At 54.6% G+C, this 26,399-nt stretch overlaps 12 protein-coding genes across 12 annotated transcripts; 7 read left to right on the top strand and 5 right to left on the bottom strand.

Annotated features, from left to right (window-relative positions):
• Positions 1 to 98: 98 nt before the first annotated feature.
• On the bottom strand, positions 99 to 2,280 carry BJX68DRAFT_113827 (sugar porter family MFS transporter). The gene is made up of 6 exons (XM_071035956.1): positions 1,951 to 2,280; positions 1,844 to 1,897; positions 1,441 to 1,794; positions 1,300 to 1,390; positions 959 to 1,244; positions 99 to 907 (listed from the first exon to the last, which is right to left on the bottom strand). The coding sequence occupies exons 1-6, from the start codon at positions 2,072 to 2,074 to the stop codon at positions 248 to 250; spliced, it is 1,569 nt and encodes a 522-aa protein (XP_070904112.1). The 5' UTR covers positions 2,075 to 2,280; the 3' UTR covers positions 99 to 247.
• Positions 2,281 to 3,177: 897 nt separating this feature from the next.
• On the top strand, positions 3,178 to 4,209 carry BJX68DRAFT_261625 (uncharacterized protein; the record flags this gene model as incomplete). Its single annotated transcript, XM_071044191.1, has 2 exons — positions 3,178 to 3,659; positions 3,714 to 4,209. 2 exons carry the CDS (start codon positions 3,178 to 3,180, stop codon positions 4,207 to 4,209), a joined length of 978 nt encoding a protein of 325 aa, XP_070904111.1.
• A 78-nt stretch (positions 4,210 to 4,287) lies between these two features.
• On the bottom strand, positions 4,288 to 6,547 carry BJX68DRAFT_252222 (uncharacterized protein; the record flags this gene model as incomplete). The annotated part of the gene is made up of 2 exons (XM_071042512.1): positions 4,288 to 5,609; positions 5,866 to 6,547. The coding sequence occupies 2 exons, from the start codon at positions 6,545 to 6,547 to the stop codon at positions 4,288 to 4,290; spliced, it is 2,004 nt and encodes a 667-aa protein (XP_070904110.1).
• A 377-nt stretch (positions 6,548 to 6,924) lies between these two features.
• On the bottom strand, positions 6,925 to 9,453 carry BJX68DRAFT_252221 (uncharacterized protein; the record flags this gene model as incomplete). The annotated part of the gene is made up of 8 exons (XM_071042511.1): positions 6,925 to 7,543; positions 7,595 to 8,271; positions 8,338 to 8,627; positions 8,676 to 8,912; positions 8,966 to 9,138; positions 9,197 to 9,291; positions 9,338 to 9,361; positions 9,412 to 9,453. The coding sequence occupies 8 exons, from the start codon at positions 9,451 to 9,453 to the stop codon at positions 6,925 to 6,927; spliced, it is 2,157 nt and encodes a 718-aa protein (XP_070904109.1).
• Positions 9,454 to 9,663: 210 nt separating this feature from the next.
• BJX68DRAFT_113868 (putative ABC multidrug transporter) lies at positions 9,664 to 14,565 on the top strand. The gene is made up of 6 exons (XM_071035957.1): positions 9,664 to 10,826; positions 10,877 to 10,964; positions 11,017 to 12,555; positions 12,609 to 13,553; positions 13,600 to 13,833; positions 13,886 to 14,565. The coding sequence occupies exons 1-6, from the start codon at positions 9,874 to 9,876 to the stop codon at positions 14,537 to 14,539; spliced, it is 4,413 nt and encodes a 1,470-aa protein (XP_070904108.1). The 5' UTR covers positions 9,664 to 9,873; the 3' UTR covers positions 14,540 to 14,565.
• Positions 14,566 to 14,761: 196 nt separating this feature from the next.
• fkbp3 (peptidylprolyl isomerase family protein FPR2) lies at positions 14,762 to 15,671 on the top strand. The gene is made up of 2 exons (XM_071038437.1): positions 14,762 to 15,086; positions 15,168 to 15,671. The coding sequence occupies exons 1-2, from the start codon at positions 14,848 to 14,850 to the stop codon at positions 15,334 to 15,336; spliced, it is 408 nt and encodes a 135-aa protein (XP_070904107.1). The 5' UTR covers positions 14,762 to 14,847; the 3' UTR covers positions 15,337 to 15,671.
• Positions 14,960 to 17,236, bottom strand: BJX68DRAFT_276589 (major facilitator superfamily domain-containing protein; the record flags this gene model as incomplete). The annotated part of the gene is made up of 5 exons (XM_071048137.1): positions 14,960 to 15,743; positions 15,805 to 15,870; positions 15,930 to 16,488; positions 16,539 to 17,047; positions 17,097 to 17,236. The coding sequence occupies 5 exons, from the start codon at positions 17,234 to 17,236 to the stop codon at positions 15,533 to 15,535; spliced, it is 1,485 nt and encodes a 494-aa protein (XP_070904106.1). The 3' UTR covers positions 14,960 to 15,532.
• A 378-nt stretch (positions 17,237 to 17,614) lies between these two features.
• On the bottom strand, positions 17,615 to 19,936 carry BJX68DRAFT_113804 (sulfatase family protein). Its single transcript, XM_071035955.1, has 5 exons — positions 19,393 to 19,936; positions 18,374 to 19,345; positions 18,194 to 18,318; positions 17,748 to 18,140; positions 17,615 to 17,670 (listed from the first exon to the last, which is right to left on the bottom strand). Exons 1-4 carry the CDS (start codon positions 19,718 to 19,720, stop codon positions 17,787 to 17,789), a joined length of 1,779 nt encoding a protein of 592 aa, XP_070904105.1. The 5' UTR covers positions 19,721 to 19,936; the 3' UTR covers positions 17,615 to 17,670; positions 17,748 to 17,786.
• A 34-nt stretch (positions 19,937 to 19,970) lies between these two features.
• On the top strand, positions 19,971 to 22,088 carry BJX68DRAFT_276584 (major facilitator superfamily domain-containing protein). The gene is made up of 5 exons (XM_071048136.1): positions 19,971 to 20,532; positions 20,584 to 20,681; positions 20,727 to 20,847; positions 20,906 to 21,852; positions 21,906 to 22,088. Exons 1-5 carry the CDS (start codon positions 20,102 to 20,104, stop codon positions 21,971 to 21,973), a joined length of 1,665 nt encoding a protein of 554 aa, XP_070904104.1. The 5' UTR covers positions 19,971 to 20,101; the 3' UTR covers positions 21,974 to 22,088.
• A 223-nt stretch (positions 22,089 to 22,311) lies between these two features.
• BJX68DRAFT_261616 (uncharacterized protein) lies at positions 22,312 to 23,052 on the top strand (the record flags this gene model as incomplete). The annotated part of the gene is made up of 1 exon (XM_071044190.1): positions 22,312 to 23,052. One exon carries the CDS (start codon positions 22,312 to 22,314, stop codon positions 23,050 to 23,052), a length of 741 nt encoding a protein of 246 aa, XP_070904103.1.
• Positions 23,053 to 23,279: 227 nt separating this feature from the next.
• Positions 23,280 to 24,640, top strand: BJX68DRAFT_113791 (SDR family NAD(P)-dependent oxidoreductase). The gene is made up of 3 exons (XM_071035953.1): positions 23,280 to 23,664; positions 23,715 to 23,999; positions 24,051 to 24,640. Exons 1-3 carry the CDS (start codon positions 23,506 to 23,508, stop codon positions 24,522 to 24,524), a joined length of 918 nt encoding a protein of 305 aa, XP_070904102.1. The 5' UTR covers positions 23,280 to 23,505; the 3' UTR covers positions 24,525 to 24,640.
• BJX68DRAFT_113792 (uncharacterized protein) lies at positions 24,641 to 26,218 on the top strand. The gene has a single exon (XM_071035954.1). It carries the CDS (start codon positions 24,757 to 24,759, stop codon positions 25,963 to 25,965), a length of 1,209 nt encoding a protein of 402 aa, XP_070904101.1. The 5' UTR covers positions 24,641 to 24,756; the 3' UTR covers positions 25,966 to 26,218.
• Positions 26,219 to 26,399: the final 181 nt, after the last annotated feature.

Raw genomic sequence — 26,399 nt, 5'->3', positions numbered from 1 at the left:
CTGGATTGGGACGGTTGGAACGGCGTTCTGGGCGGATAGCGTTGTGCTTACAGGGATTTTAATTTCGGGATATTTAATCGATGCAATGGGTATAATTGATCAAATATAAGCTTATCTCTCATTGACTACTGCCTAGTTGCTTCCTGCATGATAAATTCCCTTCTCCCTCGGCCGCCACACCCAGCCACAGCCAAATACGCACCTGCCCTCGACTCCCCTCGCCAGCTCATCAACCATCACAATCATCCTACTCACGATTCTCAGTATGAATAGTCGGTCCCTTCTCACTCTCTGCCTCGGTCTGCCTCCCGACCAACTGGGCAACCTTCTCCGTCGCCGCCTCACCACCGACAATAGCCGCATCGCCATCGAAGAACTTGGCAATCTCCTCGAGGGGAGTCTCCTTGGTCTCGATGTAGAACTTCCAGACGATAAACAGCTCGAAGAGCAGCCACACGCAGTAGAAGATGTAGTACTTCCACCCAATGTCCTTGAGCGCGATCGGGTTGACGTACTGGTTGAACCACAGACTCGTGTTGACGCACAGGAACATGATGGTCAGGCCCTTGGCGCGGAGTCTGTAGGGCAGGATCTCGGACGAGTAAGACACAAGGAGACCGCTGAAACCGATGTTGTACGAGATGTAGAAGAGGAAGATGAACGCAATGACGGCGTTTCCGGCGTTCGTGTCCTTGCCGCCGGGGCCCTCGGGGAAGCGGGCGAGGGAGATGGTTGTTGACGTGAAGCAGGCGATCATGGCCATGCAGGAGGTGAGGAAGAGTTTGCGACGGCCAAATTGTTCGACGAAGAAGGCGATACCGGTTGCGGAGACGGCGTTGACGGCGTTGAGGACCAGGTTGATGGTGAGGACTTTGTTGCTGTCGGTGATGCCGATGAGTTTGAGGACCTGCTCTGTCAGCTATGCTTCGTCTCTGAGCTCCACGGTCTGCGCTCTTACCTCGGGGAGGAAGTAGGAAACGATTCCATTGCCCGACCACTGGGAGAAGAAACCGATGGAGACCAGAATGATCAATCGGTGACGGTTTCCAGGGGTCGACCAGAATTCAGCCCACGAATTACCCTCGAGCTCCTTCTCCATGGCGATGGTCTGCTGGATCTCGTCAAACTCGACGTTGACAAGTTCGTCATCCTCGTCGCCTTGGGCGTGGACGTATGCCAGGACCTTCTTGGCCTCTTGGATCCTCCCTTTCGAGACGAGCCAGCGGGGAGACTCGGGGACCATCCTGCTACTTGTCAGCCTGGAAACAGCGGTCCCGACGGGGAGGAAGAACAAATTACCAGATGAAGACCAGCTGGCAAATAGACGGGGCACCTTGAAGAAGACACGGCACTCGCCACGACCAGTCACTGCCGGTGATCTTGTTTGTGCCTACCAGGGTCAGTCTGTGCATCCTGTGTCCTGCCGAGGATGAAGCTTACCAAGGGCAACACCGGCACCAACCAGACTTCCAATATACCAGAGCGAGTTGTAAATGGTACTGTAGACGGCACGATGCTGGGGATGGACAAGCTCAGTGACCAACAGAGGAGAACATTCCTGAGCAATTCCCAGACCAAAACCGAGAATAATCCGACCGACGACAAACAGCGCGACTTTGTATCCAATGGAAACCATCGCGACGCCAAAGAGCATAATCACGCACCCGATGACAACGCCGACGCGACGACCGAGGTGGTCGGCCACATAAGGTACGACCGGAATGGCAAGCATGGAACCAATGGACATGGACGCCGCAAGAAGTCCAAGAGTCGAGCCTTCGGGATAGTTGTATGCTTGGAATCTGTTAGCATGTCGCTGGTTCAAGCGATCAAGTAGACGTACATTTCTTCCAGTCCTCAAGAGCCTGCAAGCCGTTCATCAGAGAACCGTCGTAGCCTGTAGCCATGTCAGTAGGGGGATAGGCGAAACTCGAGCAAGGCAACTCGCACCGTTTGTCGCAGAAGTAATCATGGCAGCCCACAAGGTGAGATAGACGAATCGCATCCCCTTCATCTTCCACCAAGTGACCTTGGGCCACTCCCGGCCCGCAAGAGTAAAGGTGTCTTTCCCCATGGCGGCTGCGTTGAGAGACACGTCTCGGCAAGTGTGCTGTGGAGACAACAATTCAAGACGGGGAGGGAGCGCAAGATATAAGGCTGCAAGACTCCAACTGCGGGTTGACGGGCCTCGACTGGCGGCAAAATGGATGAATTGAGAGACATTAATCCCTGCTCACGAGTACCAACTAAGCTTCTTCGCGACGCGGCATCCCTGAAAAGCATGGTGTCTCCTTCCAGCCGACAGACGGAGTCGGCTGATTGGGAGAAAGCGAATATTGAGCAGGGGGGCATGAGTATAGCGCTGTGCTAGGCCTTGCTGGCCACTCCATCTCGTGTGAAGCTAGGGGGCATTTATCCGGCAGGGTGACTGCTCAAGGTCGCATTCAACGGGCCGTGTTGCTTTGAGGAAGGAGAATTAAGGTCTGATGGCCCTCGCTTCCCCCGCAGGAACCCCATGTTTGGACACGGCTCGCCAATCTCGCCCCCCACGCTTGATTGGCTGCGAATGCACGCTATTATCAATGCACAAGGGGCCCCAAGCTTCAAAGAGCCAACGAACAGCCAATCAGCACAAGGGAAGGAGGCCACCAGGAGTCCAGGCCGAGAACACTCAAGCTTCTTATGGTCTAGCTTGGTACAAGTCCTCCGGTCCAAAAGTGGAAAGTGCCATCTTTGCACCAGCTGTCCAGCTCCCTCTCGCCGCCGGTCAGAAGGTCAAGATGAACTCTCGTATGATAGCTGAATGCTTTGATGGATCGAGGCTAATGTCGGCCAAATAGGCTAATCTTCGACGCCTCTCAAAGAGGTGCGAGGGTCTCATGATGCGGGCCAAAATAGTCGGGAGCCACGCGCAAGAGATCCCCTTCCTGAGTCCCAACTCCCGAGGTCCTCTCCCCGGGCGGCTTCTCTTGTCTTAATTCAAGCAAGAGTGCTCAGCCATGTGGCTGTTCATCGCCCCTCGTATTGCAAGGCCTGCTTGTCCCAACCGGGACTGGTGCGGGGACAAAAGTGGCTGAGTAGCCTCAATCTGTGCTGCCTGCAAGGCACAGACAAAACGAGCTTCTTCTCCAGAGACCTCACCTCACTTTGGCACTGTCGCTTAACCACTGTGGCAAGATGAATAGCCTAAGAGCCATCGGCAGAGATGCCCTCAACGCCACTTCCTTTGGACTCTTCGTCGCCTTTCTGTGGCTGTTATGGCTCGGTATGGCGGTCATCAACGGAGTGTACTACATTTGCCATCCGCACAGGTTCATCACTATGCGTCGTTTGCGTGGCGGGAGTCCGCCGGTGACACTTTCTCGCTCGAGAAGGTCTCTTACAACATCCGCTATGCAGGCACATCCACAGCAGCAGTCCCTCTTCTTCAAGCTGCCGCCGGAACTGCGCCAGATGGTATATCGCGAAGCCCTCATTCCCCGTGCTCCCATCCACGTACGACGGACGCATCGGAGACTCTGCAGCACGCCGTGTGGGGGAGTCCCGCATAGCAAATGTGCACAGCGCATGGCAGCAGATGGGACTGTCCTACGGCGACTGCAAGGCGAAGCGCCTCACCGGGATAGAATCCTCCCTTTACTACGGACCTGTCGTGGAATGTAAGAAGTAGCCAACCCATCTGGACTAGAACGCTCCGCCTAACGATGACGCAGATACTTCGAAGCCGTCGACTTGATCTACACTGCCAATACGCTCTTCTTCGAGGATCTGGCAACTCTTGCGGCTTTCCCTCGATGCGTCACTCCCGATCGCCTTTCTGCCATTCAATGTGTTCGGCTGGATCTTTTCCCTTTCAAAGATGAAATGATCTACCTTGACACGATCCAAACGGGCTGGCAACCTGCCATTGACGCTCTCGTCGCGATGCACGGGCTAGTCGACCTAGCAGTCAGGATACCCTGGTCGGTGGACTTGCCACGGTGGGAATTATATCGCGATTTCCTACTTGGTCCTTTGAAGGAAGTGACCGCGGCAAGACGTTTCGTCGTTGAACTCCCGCCCAGCGCAGACTTGGAAAGTAATGTCGATGGAGTCGACGGCGAGGTCCCGTACACCATCGTGGCCAACGCTGAACTCCAGGTACACTATTCGAGATGCAATTGGTGGGGAGGGGACGGGAAACTGCCGAGATACTTTCCACCGTTGTAAAGTCGTCTTTGAAACTCTATTAAATTATGTCTATGAAACGTAAGCGGAAGAAAATGTACATAGCCGGAACGGATCAGTTCACAACCACCCCTTCGGTCCACCCCAGTTACCCTTCACCATGGACTGGTAGTACACCCAGGGGAAGAAGGTCTTCTTAAGGTGGTAGAACTCCTTCCGGGGAATCGCCTGGTCGATCCCGAACCACTTTCCAAACGTCTCCTTGGGGACACCGCCGTACTTGAACTCTGCGAGGAGAACCTTGCCGTACTCCGTGAGCAGCGGGCAGGAGGTGTAGCCGTCGTAGATGGCATCAGGCTCCTTGCCGTCGATTGTGCGGAGCAGATTCTGTACGAGGACGGGGGCTTCGGCTGTAACTGCCGCGGCAGTCTTGGATGTGGGCAGGCTAGAGGCGTCGCCGGCGGACCAGACGTTTCCGAACTTCTTGTGCCGTGTCGTGCCGTCGTCGACGTCGACATATCCAGCCTCGTTGGCGAGAGCGCTGTTCTTGACGAAAGCGTGCGGACCCATCTTCGGGACGACGTGCAGGAGGTCAAAGTCGCGTGTCACGTTGGCAGCGCCGTTGGGACGCGCAAATGTCGCCTTCTTGCCCTCGATCGCGACGAGGTCATGCGTAAAGAGACCCTCGACCCCACGCTCCTTGCGCAGCTCCTCGAGCTTGGCGCTGTACTTGGGCACGCCGAACATGGTGGGTGTCCCCGTAGCAAAGGCAATCTTGATGGCCGAACCGGCGGGGTTGGTGGGGTCGTAGAGCCCGGCCTTCTTCCAGTAGTCGAGGGCGAGCCACATGATCTTCTGCGGGGCGCCGGCGCACTTGATGACGCCCGCGGGCTGCGTGAAGATCGCGTTGCCCTTCTTCAGCTTCTCGATAGAGGGAAAGACATTAGCGCACGTGTCGTACGAGTAGATGGTGGAGACGGCCGACTCTGGGGCGGCCAGCGCCTCGGAGAGGCCCTTGACGCTGCCGAAATCGAGCGCAACGCCGGGGGCAACAATCAGGTGGTCGTAGTTGAGCTTGTTGCTGTTGCCCAGCGTGATGTAGTTCTCCTCTGGTGTGAATGTGCCGACGCTCTCGTTGTAGAACTTGAGTTTTGGGTCGATGAGCCCGTGCAGGGGCTGGCGGAGCTCCTCGCGGGTCTTGAGGCCGCCGCCGACGAGCGTCCAGCCGGGCTGGTAGTTGTGCCAGAGGGCCGGGTCGACAACGGCAATGTCGTCCTGGACGAAGCGGCCGGAGCGCAGGAGCTGGTGGCTGATGGCGAGGCCAGCAGTGCCGCCGCCAATCACGACCACTTTGTGAGAGCGCGAGGCAGCGCTCACGGCGGAGGCGGAGGCGGTCGCATAGCCGCGGCTTGTCGCGAGGGCAGCACGAGCTGCAGAGGCCACTTTACTGCGCACCATTTTTGAAGATTTCGATCGAGTCTGGATTCAATTCTGTTGCGTCGATCTGAAAATTTGATGGCGGGGAAAGAAAAAACAGCTTAGTCAGCCGATGGCCTGATGGCGCGATTCGTACGAGTTGCTCCGATCCCGCAGCCAATTTAAGGGCAGGCTCCGCTTTCGGCCCCGCTGCTCCTGGCCAGAATCCTCGCCACGGTTACTGCGGCGAATTCACAATCAACCCCTCATCGTCTGCTCGACGCGTCCATTCCATCCAGCTCCCATCGTAGAGCCTGCGTTCCATCCCGTAGCCACTCAGTTGCAGAGCCAAATCCAGCGCTACGGCAGTTACACCGGAATTACACGTCAGCACTGCCGGAACGCTGTCCTTGACTCCGGCCGCCTGGAATACATTTCTCAGCTCGTCAGCCGACAGAATCGTCTTCTCAGCTCCGAGTATCGAAGCGAGTGGTACGTTCAGCGCCGCTGGCATATGTCCCGACCGTAAGGTGGGATTGAGCTCTGGTTCCTTTCCAGAGAAGCGACCGGCGATTCGAGCATCGATAATCTGGAACTCGTCGTGCTTTGGACTAGAAATGAGAGAGTCGCGTAGTTCCTCGTAGGATATCACCTCCCTTGCGTCCGGTTCTTTGACGGGGTAGTGGCTCGGCTTTGTGTCAAGGGTATGTGAAGGCCCAGATTCTACGGGGTGTCCCTGGCTCACGTAGCGAGGGAAGTTGTTCAGGACATGGACGTCGCGATGGCCGAAGTGGCGGTAGGCCCACGCGACGCGTGGTGAAGAGTAAAGTCCAACCTCCAGGAGGTCGTAGACCACGAGGATATCGTCCGGTTGGACGCCGAGATCTTGCATGCTTTTCGAAAAGTGCTCTGCCGATGGAAGCATTTGGGGATAAGGAGAGCTTGTGTCTCTTATTTGTTCCATGTTGAAGAATCTATCTGTCGTTAATCTCGGATTGGTTGAAAGGTTGTGGAGATATATATTTACATCGAGCCTGGAATGTGGTGTTTTTCATATTGATCTAGAGAGGACGTTTGGCCAGCAGCGACCGGGATAATCCGGCGAGGGCGAGAGTCTGAAGTTATGGCTTGATAAAGTTCTTTTGGGGTCACTAGCAGAGCCGAGAACGGGTTCCAAGTTGGCGAAGCCATGATGTCGAGAGTTGCGCTGGCGAGTCTACGAGGGTCAACTGCGAAATGCTGAAGATGCGGAACATTTTTGTGCTTTGCTCGCTAAAGAAAAATCATTACATAATTCGTTGCATAAAGTCATAAGTTCATAGCCAGCCACGTGACGTGAGATCAGCCTGCCGCGACGCTTGTGCCTTGGGAATTCCACCAACTCTCGTGCCAGTTGCGCCAGATCAGCTCGTTTTCAAACGCGCGCACAACATCTACCGGCTGTGAGATGGTTTGAGTGCCATCGATATTTGTGGAGTTGAGATCGATTCCAGGCGCAGGACCCACATTAAGCGCAATCTGGTTCTGGAGCTGAAAGGGGATCCCGAAAGGATCATCGAGCGTGTTGTCTGCTTGGAGAGGAAAGTCTGACGAAAGGTTCTGGAGCGGCCCAAAAGGGGCAAAAGAGTGCGCAGCCGAGAAATCGACTTCGTTGGTCGCTGGCTGGAGACCCTGCTCGGGGAGATTCGGTCTCTCGTACTGGCCCGTCGAATGGGAGATTGTGAGGTTGACGCCCAGCAGAGGGTCTCGCGTACTGTGCACTGCCCGCGAAATGTCATTCAGTGCACCCATCGCATCTACAAGCGGTACAAAGTCTGGCCGAATAGAGGCCCTCTTCTTCATCTCGCTTACGGCCGCCTCAAGGGAAGCGATGTCCTCCTCGTACTCGCTCGGATCGGTGGCAGACAAGATATGGTAGTACAAGGTGAAGAAGGCGCAGAATGGATAGAAAGTGACAAGGCTTCGGGTACCGTTAACTTGAAGCTGCACAAGAACAGATCAGAAGACTTACTGCGTGTGGAATCCCTGAAGCCCCTCGTGAGCACCCGTGAGAGGCTTGTCTGACCACTCGAGAATGACTTGGATCACAGTCCTCGCAGCCTTGATCGCCTGTGGGTGTGCGATCTGGTCATTGGAGCACGCTCTGCGGCGCATGAAGATGATGAAGCTATAAAAGGCGATGACTGAATCGGCGAAGATCCACGACTCCATGGGTCCCGTTTTGGGTGATCTCGCCATGGACAGCAATTCCCACTCGTCGAGCAACTCTTCGATTTGCTTACAGAAAAGATCAATCTTGTTCTCAACCTCGTCTGTCATCTCGCTGGCCAACCCCTTGGTGGTATCGAAGAACTCGGACAAGATGAACATTGCGCGTGCCCAGACAATCATGATGATACAACGGGCCCGTTTCGGCTGCTCTGCCGGTGGGGAGATCTGCGAAGGAAATCTGACTTGCATGGGCGGGCATTTCAAAGCACTGGGCTTTTCGTACCAGAGCCTGAAAAGGAAGTCGGTCTCCACCAAAGTCCAGTGTAGCTGGCGGAGGTTCTCCTTCTCATTCTCCTCCCGCGAACCAGACCCCGGCGAGTCAACATCGTGGACTCCGAGCATGTCCCCGAACCGACAGGCCTCGCGGTGGAATTGCCATGCTAGGTGATAGTCGAAGCTATTCACCGCAGCCCATGCCTGCATAAAGTCATTCCATAAATTCAATCGCGACACACACTATGCTCCGGACGCACGCCAACTTACAGTCAAGTTTGCCGCAAAAAGGTCCAGGGGAGATCCCTTGGCGGATTCTAGCCATGCAGGAACGAGCTGGAGACATTTGTAGTAGGTCCTCGTAGCTAGCCTTACCTCCGACTCTGTCCCCATACTCTGTGCTAACTGGATGGCGTTGTAGTAGACGATCCGCATCGCAGGGTCGACTTGGGCATAGCGCGAATGGATGATATGGGGCATCGCTCTCAAGAATTCCCAATCCACCACGGTCCTGAATGAATCGCAGATGGTCAAGTAGCACGCAATGCTGTCGATGAAAGCTTTGTTTCCGGTTAGCTTGACGGCTCTTGAAGACACGACGAACTTACTATCCAGATACCGCGATATCTCGCTTGCCGACAGGTTAACCTTTGCAGCGTCCATTGAACTTGACTCTGGCCGTGCACTCGGGGCAGCTAGGCGGACCAAGGCCGTGTCGAGTCGGTTGATGGCATTACTGACGGTGGACTGCGCCCACGGCGATGGGGGGTCAGAAATCAGCTGACCCTTGTTTGTGAGGTCCTCAATGTTGTCCTTTGCCCCGCTGACAAGACGGTAGATCCATGCTGCTAGGGTCAATAAAGTTGCACTGCGGGGAAAGAGAATCGGACATTCGCACTGCTGGTTGTGTTTTCGGGCTCGGAGCTCACACGGGGTGGTTCTGTGCGGGGGCTGCCCTGTTTCGAAACAGTGTCAAGCGCAGGTGGCGTTAGACTCTGACTCTGACTATTCCGGATACGCTCCTCTAGAGCCTCAAGCCGATGGCCGAGGCGATCCATCTCGGTCTTTTGTCTACATAATTGCCAGTGGTTAGGATCGGATTTGCTCGAGCTTGTTTGCAATTGCCTACCGTGCTCCACGAGCCTTTCTTCTTTCGGGATACCGACACTGAACGTTGGTGGCCTGGCATCGGTCACAGTCGGGCTCTCCCCGGTCGCATTTCAACTCGACGATGTCAGCGTACTCTTGACGATCTTGCAGTGCGGCATACCTTTCTTTCGCGGCATCTCGAGCACTGTAGAATGTTAGTTGGAAGAAGAAAGAGGGCTCAATGGGAGTCGTTACCGATAGCTTCACGCGAAATGAGTTCACACCATAAGGCTTCATCTCGATAGTTACAGTGTTGGTGAGCTGAGGGCTGCAAACGATGACGGCAAGGAAGGAGAGTCGGACTCTTATCAGACCGAGTGTCCGGGGCTCGGACTCCGCGGGCAGTGGCCGTCAGCATCAGGCGTCCGAGCAACAGCCAATCAGCCCTTGCTGACGGGGCTTGGCAGCCTGGGCGGAGTCACCGTTATCCACGCAGTCTGCCCTTGGCTCGGCGGGCCCCGCGGCGGCCGAATGACCAACGCGCAAAAACACGAGCCCCAAGCAAACGGAGCTGAAATCCTGCGCGGATGTTCGCTGCCTCCCTTTCCGAACCTGACGGGCGATGGATTAATATAAGGACTCTGCGCGCTCTGTGCCTTGTCGACTTGCATCATCGCTCCTCGCTGTTGCACTACCGCATCTCATCTACAGGTGAACATGGAGCAAACCACCCGTGACGAGATTAGTCTGGGGAGTCAAACCCCCACCAACAGCCAGGTATGGGATTCCGAGGGCAAACGGTCCGTTGAAGACGACAACGTTGGGCGCGACCACAGAGTCGCCCAGCTCGCCCGCACCATCAGCGCTCGATCAAGACAATCACATCACCAACTGCCCTTCGAAGCCGGAAAGGATGGTCTTCTGGACCCCCAGAGCCCTCGGTTCAATGCTCGCGCATGGGCCAAAGCCTTTTACAATATTCGATACAGTTCCGACGATGGCGTTCCTCCACGAGTTTCGGGTTTCGCATTCAAAGACGTCAATGTTGTCGGCTATGGAAGCCCAGTGGACTACCAGATGAGTGTGGGAAACGCGCTGCTCAAACTCCCGACTCTCGCCATGCAAATGCTTCGTGGGCAGAAACAAAAGATTGAGATTCTTAGGGATGTGGATGGGTTGCTCCTTCCCGGAGAGCAGCTGTGCGTCCTGGGACCCCCGGGCTCCGGCTGCACAACTCTCCTCAAAACAATCGCTCAGGAAACGTACGGCTTCGAGGTTGACCCAGCCTCGTACATCAACTACCAAGGAGTCACCCCGAAACAAATGTCGACGAGCTTCCGCGGCGAGGCCATCTATACTGCCGAAGTCGACGCACACTATCCCCAGCTCGCCGTTGGGGACACCCTCTACTTTGCCGCTCTCACCAGGACCCCTCGCGTGATCCCTGGTGGCATGAGCCGCGAGGAATATGCCACTCACCTTCGCGATGTAATCATGTCCACCTTCGGTATCAGCCATACTATTAACACCCGTGTCGGAAATGACTTTGTCCGTGGTGTCAGCGGTGGTGAAAGAAAACGAGTCACAATTGCAGAGGCGGCCTTGAGCTATGCTCCGCTGCAGTGCTGGGATAACAGTACCAGAGGCTTGGACAGTGCAAATGCCGTGGAGTGAGTGATCAGATCCGCCGTGCTATTATTCGATCGACTGACATTTGCAGGTTCTGTCGCACATTACGTACCCAGGGAGATGTTTTCGGGGTGACCTCATGTGTAGCCATCTATCAAGCGCCTCAAGCGGCCTATGAGGTAAGTGGAGCAGAGAATGAAGCGGATCTAGCTGCGCTGACATTCTCTCTAGTTGTTTGACAAAGTCACCGTGCTTTATGAAGGAAAGCAGATCTATTTCGGACCTGCCAGTGAGGCCAGAGACTATTTCATCCGAATGGGTTTCATTTGCCCGGAGGCTCAAACAGCCCCCGACTTCCTGACTTCAATGTCCAGCCCCGCTGAACGTGTGATCGCACCCGGCTACGAGAACCTCGTACCTAGGACATCCGAAGAATTTGCGCAGCGCTGGAAGGAAAGCCCCGAGCGCCAGACTCTTCTCAACCAGATCAATCAATACGTCGAGGAGCATCCATTCGATGCCGCTGACTTGGCCACTTTCGCCTCCTCTCGACAAGCCGAGAAGTCGACAAAGCAGCGTTCAAACTCGCCATACACCTTGTCCTACTGGGGTCAGATCCGGGCCTGCCTCTGGAGGGACTGGAGACGACTCAAGAACGATCCCAGTATCACTCTTGCCATGCTGATTATGAATTTCTTCGAGGCCCTGGTTATTTCGAGTGTTTTCTACAATCTTCCCAACGACACCGGCTCGTTCTTCTACAGAGGAGCGCTTTTGTTCATGATGGTCCTGCTCAACGCCTTCTCCAGTATGCTTGAAATCCTGACGCTGTACGAGAAGCGAACAATAATCGAGAAGCACAATCGATATGCCTTGTATCACCCGAGTGCAGAAGCGATTTCGTCAATGATCATGGATATGCCTTACAAGATCATGAACTCTCTTCTCACCAACCTTACCCTCTACTTCATGGGAAATCTTCGACGCGAACCAGGTGCATTCTTCTTCATGTTCCTGATCTCGTTTTCAATGATGATGGGAATGTCCATGTTCTTCCGCTTCTTTGCCTCAATCACCAAATCAATCGAGCAAGCCCTCGCCCCCTCAGCTATTATTCTCCTCGGACTTGTGCTCTACACCGGGTTTGCAATCCCGGTCAGTTATATGCGTGGATGGGCCGCTTGGATTCGGTGGTTGAATCCTGTGTCTTATGGGTTTGAAGCAGTCATGGTGAACGAGTTCCATGGACGTGAATTTCCCTGTGTGTCTTTTGTACCGTCCGGGCCAGGCTATGAAAATGTTTCTCTTTCAGAAAAGGTGTGCTCGACGGTTGGATCTGTCCCAGGTTCCACTGTGGTCCAAGGCACTGAATTTGTGCGCTCCGCATATGGCTACTTGAGCAGAAATCGCTGGCGGAACTTTGGCATCATCGTCGCACTCGCAATTTTCCTTTGCATCTGCCATTTGGTCACTTCTGAAATTGTTTCTGCGCAGCGCTCAAAGGGTGAAGTGCTTGTCTTCCGTCGCGGAAAAGCGCAGCAGGCCCGCGCGAAGCGACAGAATGGTGACGAGGAGCAAATCTCCAACCCCGTCGCTCGCAGCGTGAATGTTGGCAATGAAGGTTCTACTGACATCGCTGGCGTCGAGAAGCAAAGCTCCATCTTCCACTGGGAAGATGTGACCTACGATATCAAGATTAAAAAGGAGGACCGACGTATTCTTGATCATGTTGATGGCTGGATCCGACCAGGCACTTTGACGGCTCTTATGGTATGTTCCAAGCAACAGGCTGGATCTGAACTTGTACTAACAAGCATTTACAGGGAGTCTCTGGCGCAGGAAAGACTACTTTGCTCGACGTCCTTGCCAGTCGTACGACCATGGGAGTCATTACTGGAAGCATGCTTGTTGATGGCCGACCTCGTGATGATTCCTTCCAGCGCAAGACTGGCTATGTTCAACAGCAGGACCTTCATCTGCATACCTCGACCGTTCGGGAGGCCTTGGAGTTCAGCGCTCTGCTCAGACAACCACCCCAGTATACTCGGGCTGAGAAGCTCGCGTACGTGGACACTGTCATTGATCTTCTGAACATGCGCGAGTACGCCGACGCCATTGTGGGAGTGCCTGGCGAGGGTCTTAACGTGGAACAACGCAAGCGACTTACCATTGGAGTTGAACTAGCTGCTCGTCCCAAGCTCTTGCTCTTCCTCGATGAGCCTACTTCTGGATTGGATAGTCAAACCTCGTGGTCCATCTGCAACCTCATGGAGACTCTAACCAAGAATGGACAAGCCATTCTATGCACCATTCACCAGCCATCTGCCATGTTGTTCCAGCGTTTTGACCGACTTCTCTTGCTTGCGAAGGGAGGAAGGACCGTCTACTTCGGTGAAGTCGGTACCGGAGCGAAAACCCTCATGGATTACTTCGTTCGCAACGGCGGGGCCCCGTGCCCGGAAGCTGCCAATCCTGCAGAACACATGCTGGAGGTTATTGGTGCAGCGCCCGGAGCACAGACCCAGATTGACTGGCCTGCCGTGTGGAGGCAGAGTCCCGAATACGCACAAGTCCGAAGTCATCTCAGTGAACTAAGAGCACTTGCCAACCAGCCCTCCGCAGTATCTGACCCAAACGACAAGTCCAGTTACGCCGAGTTTGCGGCACCCATGTCTGAACAGCTCCTGCAGGTTGGACGTCGCGTGTTCCAGCAGTACTGGCGCTCACCGTCTTATGTGTATTCCAAGGCTATACTGACAATCGGCTGCGTAAGTTCCCCGCATTCATTCAAGGTACCCTATCTGACCATACTAGGCAATTTTCATCGGATTCTCCTTTTTCAAGATGGGCAATACTCAACAGGGACTGCAGAACCAAATGTTTGGTGTCTTTGTCTTCCTCTTCGTCATTATGCAGCTCATCATCCAGATTATCCCGTCGTTTGTTACTCAACGAACACTGTACGAGTCTCGGGAGCGGCAGTCCAAGACCTATGCGTGGCAAGCTTTTGTCGTCAGCAATATCGCTGTTGAGTTTTTCTGGAACACGGTAAGTCTCCTCAACCTAATGATCAACCCATCGGCTAATCGTATCTCGTCAGATCATGGCAGTCCTCTGTTACCTTGTCTGGTTCTATCCTGTTGGCCTGTATCGCAACGCTGAGTACACAGATACGGTGCACTCGCGCAGTACCTTGACGCTGCTTGTCATCTGGGCATCCTTCCTTTTTGCCAGCTCATTCGCGCACATGCTGATCGCCGGAATCGAGACCGCGGATGGAGCATCTGCTCTGTGCAATGTCATGTTCATCATGATGTACTCCTTCTGCGGTATTCTGGCCGGGCCCGATGCTCTCCCTGGATTCTGGATCTTCATGTACCGGGTCAACCCTTTGACGTACCTGGTCTCGTCTTTAGTTTCTGCAGGACTCGGTGATGCTCCCATGCATTGTGCGGACAATGAGCTCCTTACCTTCTCGGCCCCAGATGGTATGGCTTGCGGCGACTACATGCAAGACTACCAGGCAGCGAACGGCGGCTATCTGCTCAACCCCAACGCTCAGGGCAGCGAGCAGTGCAACTACTGCGCCTTGGAGTACACCAACGACTACTTGAGTGGCTTCAGCATCAACTTCGACAACCGCTGGCGAGACTTTGGGCTCTTGTGGGTGTACATTGTTGTCAATACTGTTGGAGCGATTGTCTTCTACAAGCTGTTCCGCGTCCCCAGGACGAAGAAGGCTCAGAAAGCTTGATCCCTACACTTCAACATCTCCTTCACAACATTTTCCTCACATACTAATATCTCTAATATTTCTTAATCCTTTGGCGTTGTTGATTTTTTGGCGTTTTTGCTTTTTGTAATAGAGAATTTGTTCGATAGAAATACATCGTTCGGCTTATGCACGCATAGCTTAGTCATCCCGTAGACACCACGTTTCCCCAACTGCGGGCGGCAACTGACCGACTCCGCAACACCAGCACCAGCTCCATCTCCATCTCCAAACAACCATCCATTGAACCCTCATATTCCTCTGAATCACCGCCATTTAAACCCATCACGATGCGCCTTCCTACCTTTGCCGCTCTCCTCACCCTTGCCCTGACTGGCTTCACCCAAGCCGCCGAGCTCGGCATCGAAACCACCCACGCTGTCGAGTGCACCCGCAAGACGGCCAAGGGCGACACCGTCCACATGCACTACCGTGGCACTCTGGCCTCCGACGGCTCAGAATTCGACGCCAGCTACAACCGCGGGAAGCCCTTCACATTCCCTCTCGGCGCCGGTCGGGTTATCAAGGGGTAAGCAAGCTCCTTGTGGATTGTTCCGTGGTCGAGGATACGCGGGGCACGGGAGACAGCAAGGCTAATTGATATGAACAGTTGGGACCAGGGCCTGCTCGACATGTGCGTAGGCGAGAAGCGCACCCTTACCATCCCTCCCGAGTACGGATACGGCGACCGTGGCGTTGGACCGATCCCCGGCGGCTCGACGCTCATCTTCGAGACAGAGTTGATTGGAATTGAGGGCGTTCCCAAGGATGAGCTGTGATGGATTGGTCGGGCGGACCTTCTTACGACCATATGTGGTCACAATTACCATACTCTTTTCGAGTCATCGTCATGATCAGATTATGTACTTAAATGAGATACGACATTCGTTTCGGCTGGCCGCGCAGCGTCACATATCCACATTATACCAGACATCTATCGTGTATATACAAGCAAATCAAACAAGCTCATGTGGATCAAACGTCCCCTGCGACGGGCTCTTCCTTTTCTGACTTGCGGTGACGGTGTAGGAAGAAGTTTTGCACGTTCAGTGCGAATGCCAGCAGCCACGATGCCCCGGCGAGGATACAGATGGCGGTCAGGCCGCGGTGGTACAAGGGTCGGTCGTTTGTGCGGAAGATCTGGGAACCGGAAATTCCGGCGCAGTTGGCGGCCATGACGACCAGTCTGGAAGGGAGTGTTAATTGGCTGTTTTTGTTTGGCAGGGCCAGGGGAGGGGAGGACATACGCCATGGCGACACTTCGTTCTTGGGGGGATCGACAGTAGACTGAGAGCCATCCGATGTTCAGGATGCTTTCTAGAGTGTTAACAAGCTGACTTTCTTTCAGGACCGAAGATGGAGTGGTACTTACTGCATACTCGCGTAGGCGACGTTGGCTACCGCAAGAACCCCGTACCGATGCCAGTGCCCCGAAGTGACTGGCGTGATGCGAAGGCAGGCGTACGAAATGACGTTCCAGGTAATCGCAACGAGCACAAAGGGGCCACGATGCCCGACCTTATCGGCAAGATACGACAGAATCAAGATCCATATCATGCCGCAGTACACAGGCACGGATGCCAACGCATTCGCACGCACTGCACCAAAGCCGAAGGACTTGATCATGCTGGGCGTATACTGTGTCAGTCCCTGAAAGCCGGACATGGCGACGAGGGTAATGAAGAAGTGTTGGATAATTCGGGGCTGGCGGACGGTCTTGAGGATATCCCGGCCTGTGATCTTGAGATGGCCGGCTGCTTTGCGGGGGTCGTCGAGGAGGACACGCTGTGTTGCGATGTGGGATTCGCGTGGGGTGAAGTAGCTCCAGCGGCCGCCGCTGAGCCTGCTGAGGAGCGGGCGCCCGTCCCCTACTTTTGGGGGGACAAGAAAGACGAAGATGATTCCAATGAAGAGAGTGATTACTCCTTCAACTGCTCGTTTGTCAGCACTCTGTTCGAGATGAAGATTAGGCATGTCTTACCCAGGAATATCCACCGCCATCCAGCAAGGCCGCGCTTCCCTGACAGCGTCAACAGGCCAGCGGAGATGAGACTCGATGTGGCACCCGAGAACATTTGTCCGAAGAAGAAAAGCGTTACGCGAAGACTTGTCTCCTCACGCTTATACCATGTCGACAGGTAATAGAGGGCTCCAGGAATGAAGCCACCCTCAAGCAGACCCAGCAAAAACCTCGTCACCAAGTATGCAGGATACGAATTTACAAAGCATTGGAACGTTGCAACCAGCCCCCATGCGAAGATCTGGACCGACAACCATCTCTGAGGGCCGACTCGCTGCATTATCACGTTTGACGGGATTTCACTGATGACGATACCGGCGGACAGTAATTGAGATCCGACATTGATCTGGTTTGTTGTGATGTTGAGGTCTTCCGTGATGGTTGAGGTAAGGGCAGCGCTGATGTTTCCGCGGTCGATCTGGAGGGCGAAGAAGGCAAGACCGAGGATGGGGATGAGGATCGTGTCGAGTCTAACAGGTTAGAAAGGGCTTGGAGAGATACAGAAGGGACGTGGCATACTTGAACTTCAGCTTCTTCTCCTCCGTCTCACTCCAATCCTGGACAACGGGGGCAACATCGTCACTCAGAGTGTCAGCAAGGGGGAGCTTCTTCTCAGAGTCAATGACATCGACCTCAGCCTCCTTTGCAAGGGCCGACATGATGAAGCACAATCAAGACAGGAAAAACAAAACGGAATGAGCAGCTACCAATGCTCTGAAAAATGATAGTGTACATCGTACAAGTTCCGGCTCTCACTGGCACCTTATATACGCTGCATTCTGAGACGCTTGCGGCTAAAAAAAAAAAAAAAAACTCCTCACTTATCTCAGGCCGTCCGGAATTACGTTGGCAGTCGGTATACTCCAGTCTGATGCCATGTTTTGGTGGTGTCGACAATCGAAGCCGCTATGGCGCAATCATCGGCCACGCTGAGCCCAGATCTTGACTCGTCAAGCGTCTTATCGATCTCAGACTAACCAGTGGGGCTTCTGCAAGTTACCCACGCGCAAAATGCCGTCTTCGCGTGCGGAGGTTATGCCACCAGCTCTTTTCTCCAATGATCGTGGGCTTTTACGCTGGAAGTGGAGGATTTCTACTTTCTTCGTCAGCGGAGGAGGGCATTTTATTCTCTTCCGCCTCGCTTACAGCGGACTATTCAAGCGGACTGACTTGGCATTCTATTTGCTTTGCAGGAGTAGTTTGCTCCTTCTAGACCCACGCGTCCCAGCTCAGCCCGTACCGCGAGTATGACAGTGCCTCTTGTGGGCCCTCTGACTCTACAATGTACCCCCGCTCGCAACGGTCGTACGAGACCCGTGCCTGGCTGGCATAGAATCCGTCATATTGCGAGCCCAACGCATCCTGCAGGTTCTGGACTTCCCCGTCTGGGTGCAGCACGTCCCATGGCTTGATGCATGTGGAGCCTTTGCATGATTTGAGAACAAGAAGGATGGAGTCTAGGCGTGTGATGACCTGTGACAGGTTATACCCGAGCAGTTCAACCTCGGTGTCCTGCGCTGCTTCAGGTGACGAGTAGAGGTTGTTCAGCTGGTATGGGTCCGCCTAGAGGGAGTTAGTACTACTCATGCACGCGGCTTGAAGCAGGAGACACCCACGGTCAGATCATAGAGTTCGTGCTCGTTGTTGCACCAGACGGAGTAGTAAAGGTTGTAGTTCTCGCCGATGATTCGAACCGACTTGTATGTGTTGTTCAGAATGATCGGCGTGTGATTTGGGTTGGCTGCAAGATCTGGTCAGTCTTTCTCGCCGTGCAACGGAGATGGGAATCTGCTTACATAGAGCGCCCTTTTCCCCTTCGAGGTATCCCAATCCCCAGTATTCGACTGTGACATGCTCGTGTCGCTGATACACGGCATCTGCATCGCCGCGCACCGGAATAGGGGTGCCGTCAAAGTCCTCGCGCAGTGGAATCCCCGCCAGCTCAAAAATGCTCGGTACCAGATCGATATGCGTGGTAACCGTATCTTGGTTCTCATCAGCCGCAACCCCAGGTCCACGAATGATGAGTGGCACCCGAATATCCTCCTCAAAGCCACAGGTTTTCCCCGGAGGCAAGCGGTGCTGCCCAATATGGTAGCCGTTGTCGGATGTATAGATGATGTACGTGTTGTCTGCCTGCCCACTGGCCTCGAGCCGCGTGACGAGGGAATCGACCAGCTCATCGACGCCTTGAAGGGCCTGCAGCCGCCTACGGTAAAAGAGGTCGTGGTAAGCGACAGTATCCTCGTCCTGCTTGGGGAGATTCCGGATCCAGTTCACCCCGCTGGGTTCGTCCGGGTTGAAGTGTTCTGTGCGCGGGACTGTAACGCCGTCGAAGAGGTTCTTGTGCCGATCCAATGGGATCGGCTCGGTCATGACTGGCGGCACCACGGCATCGACTGCACCAGGATCTACATTGGAATGAGGCGCGACGGGTGCAACAGTGAGGAAGAACGGTCTCTCGCCAGCGAGCGCGTCGTCCAAGAAGCCCAGCGCCTTCTCGGTGATGACCTCGACTGTATGTCGACCCTCGTAGCTGACAGGCGCATCCTGGTTTCGCTGGTAGGTGGAGTTCAGATACGAGTAGGTGTATGGATCCAGGAGGAAATCCGACCCATTGAAGCCGTTGACGTGTGGGCTGTGGTAGTTGTCGACGGTGTGTGCGTTGAAGAGTTTGCCCGTGTAGAACGTGTCATACCCCGCGTTTTGCAGCCACACCGGCAGGAAGTTGTCGTTGAACCCGCGATCCACAAACTTGGGATAGCCGCCTGGGAAGGTTAGAATAGTTCTTCGAATCAAAAGAATGAGCACTCACCATACGGCGGACTGACGTCTGTGACGTTTGTGTTGTGCGCCTGGCGGCCAGTCCACAGGCTGACGCGCGATGGACAGCAGAGCGCCGTAGTGACGAAGTGGTTGCGGAAAAATGTCCCTTTTTGCTTGAGGTGTTTCAGCGTCAATGGCATGTAATCGATCGAGTCGAGCTTGAGATCCTGGTCGTCGGTGATGACAAAGATAAAGTTGGGCTGGTCGGACTCGGATGAGGCTCCCAGAATCTGCTGGAGAGCGTCGGGCGCAAGACTCGCTGCATTGGCTGCAGCAAGCAGACCGAATACGGTCCCAAACGAGAGCTTCATGATCATGTCCTGTTCGATGTGAGATGCATCCAGGAACAGGAACAAGAGTTGTTTAAGTCGGAACGTGAGGGGAAATTCCGGCGAAGCTTGACTCCACCAAGGCGACTAAATAGTAGCGTAAATTAAAGAGGGTCCAGTCCAGATGACACCATTTTAGGGCCGATTGGGCATTCTTTGTACGGAACCATCGGCTGTCAAAAACATGGAGGCGCTGAGGCTGTTGGAGATGTCTTCGCGATGGACTCATGCCCTGCACAAATGGCGTGCTCCCACTTGTCGGTCCGGCACCACCGATGCCCTTATCGCCGACACCACCGACTGCTCGTCGCTTTTATATCTTTTTTTTTCATCTGACGGGCTCTGAGCTTGTCCTGCCAACCTGCAACCATGGCTGCTCACACCGACGAGACGACGCCTCTGAACCCCGGGGGTGTTGATTCGGACACCTACCAGACCATTACCGCGGATCCGACCAAGCAGCCGACAAGTACAAGCCATGTTATCGCCGACGAGGAAGCTTCTGCTCCGGAGAGCCCCGCGGAGCCGGCCGTTCAAGTGTTGACCAGCGTGGGCAGCATCATCACCGTCCTGCTTCTCGGCGAGTTCATCTCCAATGCTGATTCGACCCTCATCATGACCGCGACGGCTCGCATCACCTCCGAGTTCAACAAGCTCCAGGGCGCAGCGTGGCTGTCGACTGGATACACCATCGGTGTTTGCGCTGCGCAGCCAATGTACGGAAAACTGAGCGACATCTACGGACGGAAGCCTCTGTTACTGGGGTCCTACTTTTTCCTCGCGCTGGGCTGTGTTATTTGGTGAGTCGCTCGCTCAGGCTCGCACTTCTTCGACTAACGCAATCATCGCAGCGGGCTGGCAACTGATCTATCGGTTGTCATTCTCGGACGCGCTCTCAGCGGTATTGGAGGTGCCGGAGTTATGACCATGAGCTCCATCATTATTACTGGTAAGGTCCTTTACACAGTTGACAATTCCCCGGCTAATGGGTTAGATATCGTCTCGAAGCGTGAGGTTGCCAAATGGCGAGCGTACATCAACGTGTCAATGACCCTCGGCCGTAGTGTTGGGGGTCCTATCGGTGGTGTCTTGACAGATACAATCGGCTGGCGATGGTATGTAATTCTTCCCAACCCGCGTTATCGGAATATCTAACAAATCCAACGTATACAGGGCGTTTCTGCTGCAAGCTCCCCTCCTCGGTCTCGCCGCCCTCCTTGTCACCCTCCAGCTCAAGCTCGCCCCTCGAACCCCATTAGATACGGAATCAGATGGGTCCAAGATACGCCGTATCGATTTTCGCGGTGTGTTTCTGCTCGCCGTCAGCATTGCTACAAGCATCCTTCTTCTTGACCGAGGCGGAAAGTCATTCCCATGGGCATCACTACCGACACTGGGACTCACAAGTATCGCTACATTGGCTTTCGCTCTCTTCGCCTACACTGAGCTATACGTCGCTGCGGAACCAATCTTTGATCTCCGCATTCTTCGTCGCCCGAACGTCACGCCGAGTTATCTGGTCAGCGCTCTACAGGCGGCGGCTCAGGTGGGTATGATGTTCACGGTCCCGCTCTACTTTCAGGTGACGCAGCGCGTATCCAGCACCGTCGCCGGAGCTCACCTCGTCCCCGCGGTTCTCGGAAACACCATCGGCGGACTTAGCGCAGGCATGTTCATCCGCAAGACCGGAAACTACAAGCCTGTCCTCACCGTGGCCGGACTCATCGCATGCATCTCGTACGTGCTTCAGATCCTCCGGTGGAACGGCAACACGGGTGCATGGGAGTCGCTGTACATCATCTTTGGTGGACTGGGATCCGGTACCTGCTCGTCGGCAGCGTTTGTCAGCATGACTGCATTCCTCGAGCCGCAGGAGATTGCCATGGCTACGAGTGGTTATCTCCTGCTGTTGAGTTTTGCCTTGACGTCTGGAATCACTAGTATCTACACGGTGCAGGGTCTGGAGTTCAAGAGGCAGATGCAGCACCGAGTGCATGGGCCGGATGCAAAGACGATCATTGAGCATGCGCTCTCGAGCGTCCGGTATATCAGTCAACTTAGTGGCTCTGTCCGAGAGATCGTCGTCAGCTGTTATGTCGCTGGGTTGAAACATGGTTACCGTAAGTGTCCTATGATGAGAAGACTCGTGGTGACTGCGCTAACGATTGAATAGTTGTATCCCTCATTTGCTCAGCTCTCTCCTCGATTATAGCTTTGACCGCCAGAAACCACCGACTTTGAACAGAATTCGTGCGTGAACCGTGTATATCTGTAGGACACTTGGGGTTGGTTGAATAGCTTAAGGAATGGTAGACTGTTCGTGTAACCAAAATATATTTCGGCTCGTGCTCTCGGCAACACCAGATTGAATCGCTGCTTCCACCCAATATCTTCAGTAGCTTATTCACTACACGACTAGATCATCTACAAATTATTTTTATTCCTTCACCTCGTCCCCTGCAATGCTCACAGGTGAAGCCACAGTGGCTGAGCACGTGGCGTTTGCTTAGCGAGGCGCGTCGCACACGCGAAACCGGCGTGACGCCTGCAGGAGCAGTAACAGTAACAGCAGAGCAAACATGACGAGTCTGCAGAAATCGCGCTGGGCGCCCGCATCAAACGAGAACAACAAATCACCATCATCATCCTCATCAAGACCCTCAGCCCTCCTCTCCCCAACCGCCGAACTCTCCCGGTTCATCAAGATTGTGGCGCGGCTGAAATGGAAGCTCCCGTTTCTGGCCGAGGGGTACCGCCTCGCGACGCTCCCGCCCGACACTGGAATTGACGTTGCGCAGGCCGAGATTATGTTCAAGCTGGATTTCCACGAGTACTATGCCTTGCTCGAGCGCGCGCTTGTCCATCTACTGGGTGTGTTTGGGATTGCGGTTTCGGGCGTGCCGAAGAATGCGGGGTGGGCCGGTTCGGCTTCACATCGGTACCACGCGAATGTCCTCGACGCGCTGGATGCGAAGAGTAGTCCGTTGAGATCCGTTCTGGGGAGCGGCGAGCGGTTCACGCAGCTGAAGCGCGCGAAAGAGTTGCGCAATCGGTGGAAGACCGCCGACCTCTCGCAAGAGGAGAAGGAGCGGGAGGAGGCGGGATTTTACAGCGTGAGAGCGCAGAAAGTGATGCCGCTGGAAAGCTACGATCTTGAGAAGATACTCACAGTCATCTTCGAGGGGTTGGAGGATGCCTACCGTCTTGCGGAGACATACGCGACGGAGCACGACACGGCTTCCAACGGTCGCGGCGAGGCTGGAAACACCGATATGGACTGGGACTTTATCGTCGATGCTATGGATTGGGAGGCTGTGTGATGGCCGTCGCACTATACGGAGTACTGCGACCTTGTTACCGAATGCAGCAGAGCATTGAGTCAGGCATCGGCGGAACTAGCAGTGGATTGAGCCGAGTGCGAATACGCTCGTCCTCCGACAGCAAAACCTGCCTTTCCAAGCAGGCTCATTGGCTACACCATCTGCTCACTGTGAGCTGGTCGTGAAGCTTGGAGCCTCGAGGTCGCGACCGAATTACTACAAAAGGCTAGAGCAGATATTGCTTTTCTGGAGCTCAGGAGCTCTTCCTCATACTTAATTGGCTGCACCGATTAACGGTGGGGATCGGGCGAGGGGCCGAAAGCTTGTCGAGCTACAAAGCAGAACCCAGATTTATCAGCTGCTCAGAAGAAGAGGGGGATATAAGAGACGAGCTGGGCCCTGCTGTACCTGTGCCATTCATCTCAATAGCCTCCCGCTCAGAAAATCATCAAAATGTCCACGCCAGACCGTGACCTATTCGTCAAAGGCGCCGCCTTCACCAAGAAGAATCATCGCGATCTCTACGCGGCGATCGATCCCACGAGACCTGAGCTCTCGCAAGCCGGCAAGGTCGTGGTTATCACAGGAGCGACTCGAGGACTTGGGCAATTGGTGGGTTACTCGAATCTCTGAAAAGCCCTACTCTAACGGTTACCTGACAGGCATTCGCTGCATCTTTCGCACGGGCCAACGCCAAAGTTATCGCCATACTCGGACGCTCTGCGGATGCGCTGGCAGAGACGAAGAAGATTATCACCGAGATCAATCCAGCGACGGAGGTGAATGCTATTGTTGTGGATGTCCTCGACGAGGTCGGCGTGGCCGGAGCATTTGATGAAATCGAGTCCAAATTTGGAGTCCCACACGTCCTTATCAACAACGCGGGTGTACTTGGCCCTCTCGCATCGACAGGAGATACGGACATCGCGTCATGGTGGCAGACTCAGGTTTGTTTACTCTAAGCCACCTGCGACCCCGCAAAATCTAACAACAACCAGGAAGTCAACATCAAGGGAACATTTCTCACAACGAAAGCTTTCCTAAGCAAGACCGGGCCGAACCCATCATCGCCGACAACGATAATCAACATGACTTCGGGAGGAGCGGTCGCTTTACCACCGGGAATGGGCGCCTATTCTATTGCGAAACTCGCCGTCACGAAATTTACCTCTTATCTCCAATCGGAACATCCAACGATTACCTCGGTCAGTCTCGATCCGGGTGTCGTCGGTACAGATATGGGGCACAGTGTCCCGTTCCTCGCTCCCTTTATCGGCGACACATACGAGCTCGTCGGAGGCGCAGGGGTCTGGTTGAGCAGCGGCGACCGCGCATTCCTCTCGGGGCGGGTGTTCTCGGCGAATTGGGACGTAGAGGAGCTCGAGGCGCGGAAACAAGAAATCGTGGACAAGAATCTACTGACGATATGCTACCGCGGCGAATTCGGGGGCGCAGACGTGGTTGTGGAGTAAAGGTGTCGATGATTTGGTGGTGATGGACCCTGGCGCTGGTGATGACGACATGCGGACAGGAACCGGCCAAGATTCGCACTCTCGCCGTCACAATGACGCACGACCGAGAGAACTATAAAACCTCAGAAAAACTCACTCCCCGAATTTGATCTACCAATTAATCCATCAATCTCCTCCTCAATTCTACATTCACTACTCTAAACCTCTTCTTTTTCTACACCTCTACACCACAATGTTCAGCCGAACCTCCCGCCCCGCCGCCCGCTGCGCCCGCCGCCAACTCTACGGCCCCAGCAAAGCCCGCCTGCAGTCCACCACATCCCAATCCTCTACTTCTTCATCGCCAGGCACAAACCCCGCCCTCGTCGGCGGTCTCGCCGGTGGAGCTGTCGCCTTTGGCGCGGGCTACGCCTGGTACCACTTTTCCGGCGCCAAGACCGCCGTGCGCACGGTCAAGGAGACGCAAAAGTATGCCAACAGCGTCAAGCAAGAGATCGTCAAGAACGCCCCCGAACCCGACAAGGCGCTGGAGTGGTTCCGAGAGACGACCAAGAGCTACGCGGCGTTTATCCCGGGCGCCCGGGGGACAATCGACACTGCATTCGACGATCTCGAGAAGATCCGCGAGAAGCACGGGGAGGAATTCGATGCCATTATGCGCGATGCGTATGGCGAGATGAGGGGCCTGACGAAGAAGGGCGGCGCGAATATGGATACGGCGTTTCAGGCGCTGCAGATTCTGCAGAAGCATCTGAATCGCCTGTTGGATCTCTCCGCGGATGCCGCGGACGATATTTTGAATAACCACCCGAAGCTCAAGGAGAAGATTGGGGGGAGCTGGGATCAGTTGAAGGAGATGGGCGATGCGTATGGGCCTCAGGCCAAGGAGGAGGTTAACAAGACGTGGGAGCAGGTTGTGGGGATTGTGAAGAAGGGGCCGAGCCTTGATGCCGTGGAGGAGGTTAAGAAGCTCCTCCAGGAGAAGCGCGAGAAGCTGCAGAAGCTGGGCGACGAGGCATGGAAGAAGGGAATGGAGGAGTCGAAGGAGTATCTCGACAAGAACCCCAAGGTCAAGGAGCTGGTTGAGAATAATGCCGATGCACTGAAGAAGGGTAACTTCACCGAGCTTTGGGGCTTGGTAAAAGAGAGCGCTTCGTCTGGAAAGACCGAGGAACTCGAGAAGTATGTCAAGGACAAGGTTGGAAAGGCCAAGGATACCGCGCAGAGCTCGGGGATTGATCTGGACAAGTGGTCGAGCATGGTCCCTGGCGGTTCAGAGATTCTGAGCCAGTTGCAGACTTTGCAGTCTCTGGGCGAGAAGAAGGGCAAGGAGGCCGAGGGTGTGCTCAAGGAGGCGGCCAGCGAGCTGCAAGAAGTCTTGAAGAAGCGAAAGGACCAGCTGGAGAAGATTGCTGACGAGGCCAAGCAAGAGAGCAAGTAAACGGGACGATCCCATACTGTACACTAGACATTTCCTTGAATAAACTATGATGATGTTCATGCAACCACCCGCTTTGCAATGGGTAGATGAAGGCGAGGTGGATTCCACATATAAAGTTCACGCGGAGGAGTGAGTCGAGGTTGATGCAGTCCAAGCTTTGATAGAAATAGTGGTAGCCATTGCGTAGGATGAGGGTGGCAAAGCAAAGAATCCTGGCAACTTCCGCCAAATAGATCTGGAAGAGAGACTTTTTGCAGTGTGGTTTGAAGAATCTGAGATGCGAGTGGCGGTATGTTGAGCTATAAAATGGCCCAAAAACGGCAGCCTACGATGGGTCTGAAGAGTGCCTACTGCGGGCCTAGAGGAAGCGCGTGACTAATGGACATCGAGTAGATTTTAATTGGATGTAGTTACAAAAGTATATGCCAAAGAGA

This window comes from Aspergillus pseudodeflectus (genome assembly GCF_044049435.1).
Source record: "Aspergillus pseudodeflectus strain CBS 756.74 chromosome Unknown BJX68scaffold_3, whole genome shotgun sequence".
NCBI classification, from domain to species: Eukaryota; Fungi; Ascomycota; class Eurotiomycetes; order Eurotiales; family Aspergillaceae; genus Aspergillus; species Aspergillus pseudodeflectus.
The sequence above is the reverse complement of the archived record's forward strand: the minus strand, read 5'-3'. Positions and strand labels throughout refer to the sequence as shown.

What these genes read in the sequence shown, in the direction of transcription:
- BJX68DRAFT_113827 (XM_071035956.1), bottom strand. Translation starts at nt 2,074, where the DNA reads ATGGGGAAAGACACCTTTACTCTTGCGGGCCGGGAGTGGCCCAAGGTC. An exon ending in TGGTGCCGGTGTTGCCCTTG is followed by an intron (nt 1,391 to 1,440) that starts GTAAGCTTCATC and finishes TGACCCTGGTAG; the next exon opens with GCACAAACAAGATCACCGGC. An exon ending in TTTCCTACTTCCTCCCCGAG is followed by an intron (nt 908 to 958) that starts GTAAGAGCGCAG and finishes CTGACAGAGCAG; the next exon opens with GTCCTCAAACTCATCGGCAT.
- BJX68DRAFT_113868 (XM_071035957.1), top strand. Translation starts at nt 9,874, where the DNA reads ATGGAGCAAACCACCCGTGACGAGATTAGTCTGGGGAGTCAAACCCCC. An exon ending in GACAGTGCAAATGCCGTGGA is followed by an intron (nt 10,827 to 10,876) that starts GTGAGTGATCAG and finishes TGACATTTGCAG; the next exon opens with GTTCTGTCGCACATTACGTA. An exon ending in CGCCTCAAGCGGCCTATGAG is followed by an intron (nt 10,965 to 11,016) that starts GTAAGTGGAGCA and finishes CATTCTCTCTAG; the next exon opens with TTGTTTGACAAAGTCACCGT.
- fkbp3 (XM_071038437.1), top strand. Translation starts at nt 14,848, where the DNA reads ATGCGCCTTCCTACCTTTGCCGCTCTCCTCACCCTTGCCCTGACTGGC. An exon ending in GCCGGTCGGGTTATCAAGGG is followed by an intron (nt 15,087 to 15,167) that starts GTAAGCAAGCTC and finishes TGATATGAACAG; the next exon opens with TTGGGACCAGGGCCTGCTCG.
- BJX68DRAFT_113804 (XM_071035955.1), bottom strand. Translation starts at nt 19,720, where the DNA reads ATGATCATGAAGCTCTCGTTTGGGACCGTATTCGGTCTGCTTGCTGCA. An exon ending in AGACGTCAGTCCGCCGTATG is followed by an intron (nt 19,346 to 19,392) that starts GTGAGTGCTCAT and finishes TAACCTTCCCAG; the next exon opens with GCGGCTATCCCAAGTTTGTG. An exon ending in ACGAACTCTATGATCTGACC is followed by an intron (nt 18,141 to 18,193) that starts GTGGGTGTCTCC and finishes AACTCCCTCTAG; the next exon opens with GCGGACCCATACCAGCTGAA.
- BJX68DRAFT_276584 (XM_071048136.1), top strand. Translation starts at nt 20,102, where the DNA reads ATGGCTGCTCACACCGACGAGACGACGCCTCTGAACCCCGGGGGTGTT. An exon ending in GATACAATCGGCTGGCGATG is followed by an intron (nt 20,848 to 20,905) that starts GTATGTAATTCT and finishes CAACGTATACAG; the next exon opens with GGCGTTTCTGCTGCAAGCTC. An exon ending in TGGGTTGAAACATGGTTACC is followed by an intron (nt 21,853 to 21,905) that starts GTAAGTGTCCTA and finishes ACGATTGAATAG; the next exon opens with TTGTATCCCTCATTTGCTCA.
- BJX68DRAFT_113791 (XM_071035953.1), top strand. Translation starts at nt 23,506, where the DNA reads ATGTCCACGCCAGACCGTGACCTATTCGTCAAAGGCGCCGCCTTCACC. An exon ending in CTCGAGGACTTGGGCAATTG is followed by an intron (nt 23,665 to 23,714) that starts GTGGGTTACTCG and finishes GTTACCTGACAG; the next exon opens with GCATTCGCTGCATCTTTCGC. An exon ending in CGTCATGGTGGCAGACTCAG is followed by an intron (nt 24,000 to 24,050) that starts GTTTGTTTACTC and finishes AACAACAACCAG; the next exon opens with GAAGTCAACATCAAGGGAAC.
- BJX68DRAFT_113792 (XM_071035954.1), top strand. Translation starts at nt 24,757, where the DNA reads ATGTTCAGCCGAACCTCCCGCCCCGCCGCCCGCTGCGCCCGCCGCCAA.